This window comes from Martes martes (genome assembly GCF_963455335.1).
Source record: "Martes martes genome assembly, chromosome: 12".
NCBI classification, from domain to species: domain Eukaryota; kingdom Metazoa; phylum Chordata; class Mammalia; order Carnivora; family Mustelidae; genus Martes; species Martes martes.
The window spans coordinates 74,708,458-74,715,301 of record NC_137900.1 but is presented as its reverse complement, the minus strand read 5'-3'; the positions used below and the strand labels follow the sequence as shown (position 1 = coordinate 74,715,301).

The window sequence follows — 6,844 nt, the reverse complement described above, 5'->3', positions numbered from 1 at the left end:
TGTTCGGGGTATAAGGTTGCCAGAACAAACACAGGTCACTCAAATTTTAATTTCTTTTTTTTTTTTAAAGACTTTATTTACTTGGCAGGTAGAGATCACAAGCAGGCAGAGAGAGAGAGAGAGGTGGAAGCAGGCTCCCCGCTGAGCAGAGAGCCCAATGCGGGGCTCGATGCCAGGACACTGGGATCATGACCTGAGCCGAAAGCAGAGGCTTTAACCCACTGAGCCACCCAGGCACCTCTCAAATTTTAATTTCTGACAAAAACAAATAACTTGTTGGTATAATTATGTCCCAGATATTGCATGGAACTCTACAACTGCACGGAGAATTTTGCCTCAAAAATGTGCTTCTACCATTCAGTCAGTATGTATTCATTGAGTCTCTAATATGAGCTAGGCACTGTTGGAGGCTCTGAGGACATAGTGGTGAGAGTAAGGCAGATAAGATTTTTTTTTTTTTACTGTTTTATTTATCCATTTATTTGACAGCACAAGCAGGCAGAAGAGCAGACAGAGGGAGAGGAAGAAGCAGACCCCCTCCCCCCACCGCTGAGCAGGGAGCCAGATGTGGGGCTTCATACCAGAGCCCTGGGTGGGACTGAGCCGAAGGCAGACACTCAACCAATTGAGCCACCCAGGAGCCCTGGTAGACAAGATTGTTGATCTCAGGGAACATATATTTTAGTGCAGGATGACAGACAATAAACTTTAAGATATAACAAATTCTTTTAAGAGAATGAAACAAGGGAGAGACATATATGACATATAGCATACATATATAGATATAGATAGGAGAGTGAGAGAATTAATGCAAACACATAAGAGAGTCACCAAGCTGAAATTACTAGTGTCAGAGTCAATCGTCAGAATCAATTCCAGGACATGTAAACTGACTCAAAGGACAAATAGAAGATGACTTGAAGGGTGTGAGGGAGTTTGGGAATAAGAGAGTTGTGAAGTAAATACCCAGAAGGGAAAAGAGGCAGAGGCAAGAAAAGAACAGAAGTTTTTCAAGAAATAAAAGACAGCCGGGGCGCCTGGGTGGCTCAGTGGGTTAAGCCCCTGCCTCCGGCTCAGGTCATGATCTCAGGGTTCTGGGATCAAGTCCCGCATCGGGCTCTCTGCTCAGCAGGGAGCCTGCTTCCCTTCTCTCTCTGCCTGTCTCTCTGCCTACTTGTGATCTCTCTCTCTCTCTCTCTCTCTCTGTCAGTAAATAAATCTTAAAAAAAAAATAAAAGACAGCCCATATGCCTGGGAGTGGGGATTAGGAGTGCAGGGCATGAAATTGGAAGAAGCTAGATTGTGAGAGGTCAGTTTCTTCCATGTTGAAGAAGTTGCTCTTTATCCTAGGAGCAATGGAAAGCCAGTGTGAAAATTTAAGTAGTAAAGTGACACCTTCAAATATGCACATCAGAACAATTACTCTACTAAAAGAATGAGTTGGGAGATTTCAGGACCACCATTATGAGACAGTTTTAAGAGTCCAAGTAAGAGGGGCACCTGGGTGGCTCTAGCCGTTAAGCAGCTGCCCTCATCTCAGGTCATGATCCCAGGGTCCTGGGACAGAGCCCTGAACTGGGCTTCCTGCTCGGCGGGGAGCCTGCTTCTCCCTCTCCCTCTGCTGCTCCCCCTGCTTGTGCTCTCTCACTCTCGCTCTCTCTCAAAAAATAAAATCTTAAAAAAAAAATGAAAACATACTTCTGTTCTGTGAAAAACAAGGCCAAAAGAAGGGAAAGACAAGCCACAAACTGAGAGAAAATATTTGTGAAAGATACATCTGGTCAAGGACTGTTATCCAATATATACAAAGAACTCTTGAAACTCAACAGTGAGAAAACAAATAACATTATTAAAAAGTGGGCCAAAGGGGCACCTGGGTGGCTCAGTCGTTAAGTATTTGCCTTGGGCTCAAGTCATGATCCCAGGGTCCTAGGATTGAACCCCAATTCGGGCTCCCTGCTCAGTGGGGAGTTTGCTTCTCCATCTCCTTATGCCCTTCACCCTGCTCATGCTCTTTCCCAAATAAATAAATAAAATCTTTTTAAAAAAGATAAAATATGGGCCAAAGATCTTGACACCTCACCAAAGAAAGTATATAGATGGAAAATTAGCATATCAAAAGATGCTTCACATCATATGTCTTCAGGGAAATGCAAATTAAAACAATGAGCTATCACTGTATACCTACTAGAATAGCCAAAATCTAGAAAACTGCCAATACCAAATGCTAACAGAGATGTGGAGAAACAGGGGCCCTCATTCATTGCTAGTGGAAATGTAAAATGGTACTGTCATTTTGGAAGATGTTTGGCATTTTGTTATAAAACTTAACATACTCTGGCTGGCTGGCTCAGTTGGTAGGGTACACAACTCTTGATCTCGGGATTAAGAGTTCATGTCCCATGTTGGTTTATAGAGATTACTTAAAAAAAAAAAAACTAAAAAACTAAACAGTGTCTTACCATATAATCCAGTAATTGCACTCCTTGTGCAATTTGTCCTTTACCCAAAGGAGTTAAAAATTTAAGTCTGCACAAAAACCTGCACATAGATGTTTACAGCGGCTTTATTCATACTTGCCAAAACCTGGAAGGACCAAGCTCTCCTTCAACAGGTAAATGGATAAATTGTGGTACCTCTAGACAATGGAGTATTAGCACTACAAAGAAATGAGCTTCCAGGCCATTAAGAGATACAGAAGAAGCTTAAATGCATATCATAAGTGAAAATACTAGTCTGAAAAGGCTGCATACTGTATGACTCCAACTATATAATATTCTGGAAAAGGCAAAACTATGGAGACAGTAAAAAGATCAGTGGTTGCCAGGGGTTAGAGGGAGGGATGAAAAGGCAGAACACAGAGAATGTTTAAGGCAGTAAACGTACTTTGTATGACACTATATTGACAGATCCATGTCATTATACATTTGTCCAAACAAAACATACAACACCAAGAATGAACACTAATATAAACTATGGATTTGGAGTGATTATGATGTGTCAGTGTATGTTCATTAATTATAGCAAATGTACCTACCACTCTGGTGGGGCATATTGATAATAGGGGGAACTGTACGTGTGGGGGAGGGGGCATATGGGAAATCTCTGTACCTTCCCCTCAGTCTTGCTATGAACTGAAACTGCTATGAAAAAAAAAGTTTATAAAAAAACCACTAAGGCCATGCCTTGTAATTCTTTGTATTCTTATAGTGTCTTTATGTAACTAGTGTTCAATAAATATTTTCCAACTGATGAACAAGTTGAATAAACTGGGTAAAATAATTTGGAGTTGATTGGGTTTTTCTATATATCCAATGGTGAAACAGTAAAAATAAGAAACTACTACAACCATGGATTTTAGCCTAGTAGATCTACACTGTCCAACTAGAGCAGTGGGGTGTCATAATTCATACTCCCAGATAGCTGACATTTGTACCACCATGCTGGATGACTACTGATCAATCTGACCACAAGTCCTAGGCCAGTGAGCGTGTATGTTCAAGGAAACAGCAAATGTTGGCGAGGATGTGGAGAAGGTGGAACCATCCTGCACTGTTGGTGGGAATGCAAACTGGTACAGCCACTCTGGAAAACAGAATGAAGGCTCCTCAAAAAGTTGAAAATAGAGCTACCCTATAACCCAGCAATTGACCCCAGAGATACAAATGTAGTGATCTGAAGGAGCACGTGCACCCACAATAGCCAAACTATGGAAAGAGGCTAGGTGTTCATCGACAGATGAATGCATAAAGAAGATATGGTATATGTGATTTACACACACACACACACACATACACACACACACATATTTATTAAGCAGCCATCAAAAAAGGAAATCTTGCCATTTGCAATGATGTGGATGGAACTAGAGGGTATTATGCTAAGTGAAATAATCAGAGAAAGACGATTATCATATGATCTCACTGATATGTGGAATTTGAGAAACAAGGCAGAAGATCATAGGGGAAGAGAGGAAAAAATGAAATAAGGTGAAACCAGAGAGGAAGACAAACCATAAGAGACTCTTAATCTCAGCAGACAAACTGAGGGTTGCTGGAATGGAGGGGGGTGGGAGGGATGGGGTGGCTGGGTGATAGACATTGGGGAGGGTATGTGCTATGATGAGCATTGTGAAATGTGCAAGACTGATGAATCACAGACCTGTACCCCTGAAACAAATAATAATATTATATTATACATAATAATAATTTATTATAATAAATATGAGTTATATATAATATAAATATATATAAATAATAAACAAACAGTATGTTATATTATTAATTTATATAACATATATATGTTTATATAAATATATAACATATATAACATATATATGTTATATAAATTAATGATATATATAATATATATAATATATAATATAAATTAATAATATATAATATGTTATTTGTTAAATAATAAATTTAATAAATAAATTTAATTTATTTAATAAATAAATAAATTGTTACAGGACTTTGTATCCAACAAACAGAACATATGTTCTTTTCAAATACATAAAGCAGTCACAACAATTTATCATGTATTAAAAAATAAAGGAAATGTTGATAAATTTCCAAAAAAAAAAAAAGAATGTATCTTCACTCTCCATTTACCTGAAATGAGAGAAAACCTCATTATAATTTCTGGCTATAAGACTTTTTTTTTTGGTGTGTGTGTGTGTGTGTACACATTTAGTTTTATTGTAACAAAGCAACTTGTACACTTTTAACGTTTAAAACTGAGCATCATCTTTCCTTTCCAGTGAAACAAAAAGAAAATTTAAAAATAAACAGGAACAAAATTACAATAGAGAATGTCAATTCCAAATAAGATCCTACAAGTTCTGCTGATTCTCCCATCGAGTGGCAGGGCTCAAGTCATCATTAGGAGAGAGTTTTATTTTAAAAGTGTCATCTTAAACTGCAAGGATGTCCGTTAAACATCACAATTAAACATGCCAAAGGAGAAGCCATGTTGTCAAAATGCCCACTTAACCCACCCAAACATCTCAAACCCACCCTTTGCTGACCTTCTATAACCCCATTTTTTTAAGTTTTTTTTTTCTTTTTTTTAAACAAGAGAAAGTAGACAGGTACATGTTGGTAAATGCTAACTGTCCATATTCACATAGAGACACAGTGTAATCTCTGAGCCCAATATACAGAGAAAGGAGGAAAAAAGCTAGAATTCTATGCACTACTACACAGGGGCCTAGCACCCTCCAGCTTCCAGCAGAGCTAAGGGAGCAGAAGGTTTTTCTTTTTTCCCACAGAGCACGGTGGTGTTGATTCCATAAAGTTTTTGTTTTTGTTGAGACAGGAAGGGACAAAAATGAATTTGGAACAAAAAGGGGTAGAGATTCTTTTCCCACTGTATTCTGCTCAAGGTATTTCCCCCCAAAATAAGCTGAGAACCATGGTATAAAGGGAGAGAAAAAGGAGACTTCAAAAAACAGGGCGAATGAGCACGAGAGGAGAAAAGAAAAAGAAAAAGGAAAAAAAAAATAGACGGCAACTTGCTCCCAGGGACTGAAGAAAATTAAAAAAGGAAGGTTGGAATCCATCAGTGTTCCATCAGTCATCTTCTCCTTCATCCTCCTCTCCTTCCTCCCCCTCATCATCATCTTCATCTTCTTCACCTTCATCCTCATCTCCTTCTTCATCAATATCTTCCAATCCTTCTTCTTCTTCATCATCATCATCTTCTTCTCCTTCCCCTTCTTCATCATCCATATCGGGAACCAAGTAGTACTGTAATGGATTTGGCCAAATATCATCTTTGATGACCTCTCCTAACTCATCTGCGCCTGCATCAGAATGGTCAGTGAACCAGGTGAAGAAGCTCTCTGGTTCCTCATGCTGTCTCTTCCTGCTGGCTTTATTCTGTGTTTGACTTGAACGTTTCGTCAAATCCTTTCCAGATTTCCATTTGATTTCAGTGGACTTTGAAGATGGATCACCACTCTCATTCAGATGAAATTCTTTGGAGAGAACTTTATTTTCGAAGTAAGGGTTTTCATCAAAATAAAAATCTATTCTGTAACCTGATTTAATATCTTCAAATTCTGTCACTTCAACTCTTGTCAAATAATGCAGCGCCTCTTCATCTTCCTCCCCAAGCAGTACAGACACTTGTGGATGGTTGACAAATGTTGTTACCCAAAAAGTGGGGATTTTGGCGATCAATTCCGACCTCTTCTGAAAAAATGGTTGGCGGAGTTTGTTATATTTCTGTTCTACTTTCAAAATCTCCTCACTGGCTTGTTCATTAAGTCTGTCTATTTCATTTTGTACTTCATCAATATGTTCAATTGCTTCTTGCTGTTCTTTTTCTCCCTTATGCAAGTGCTGAGATGTGGACGTCTGCCCTGGCTTGGGGGCAGGAGGCAGTCTCGCTTTCTTCGTTTGAGGCGGGAGCAAAAACTGGCGTTTGGGGGCCATGCTGCGAGGAAACTCCAGGAAACCGGGAGAGAAGCACGTCTGGAAGCTCTGATTGCTCTGGCTATAAGACTTTTATAAGGTCTTTCCAATCAAACTGAGCATACTTTTTTCATACCTACATTGACTTGCTTGGTTCAAAAGTTGATTTAAATTATGTAAACAAAAGTTACACCTACATATCCACAAATCAATAAATGGTTGAAAAACAACCATTCCAGGGGCACCTGGGTGGTTCAGTAGGTTAAAGCTGCTGCCTTCGGCTCAGGTCATGCCTCCCAGGTCCTGGGATTGAGCCCCGCATCGGGCTCTCTGCTCAGCGGGGAGCCTGCTTCCCTTCCTCTCTCTCTATCTGCCTCTCTGCCTACTTGTGATCTCTGTCTGTCAAATAAATAAAATCTTTAAAA

The 6,844-nt window shown here is 39.4% G+C and overlaps 1 protein-coding gene across 1 annotated transcript; it reads right to left on the bottom strand.

Moving 5' to 3' along the window:
• Nucleotides 1-4,687: 4,687 nt before the first annotated feature.
• Nucleotides 4,688-6,440, bottom strand: LOC308353766 (protein SET-like; the record flags this gene model as incomplete). Its single annotated transcript, XM_080820788.1, has 1 exon — nt 4,688-6,440. One exon carries the CDS (start codon nt 6,438-6,440, stop codon nt 5,574-5,576), a length of 867 nt encoding a protein of 288 aa, XP_080676914.1. The 3' UTR covers nt 4,688-5,573.
• Nucleotides 6,441-6,844: the final 404 nt, after the last annotated feature.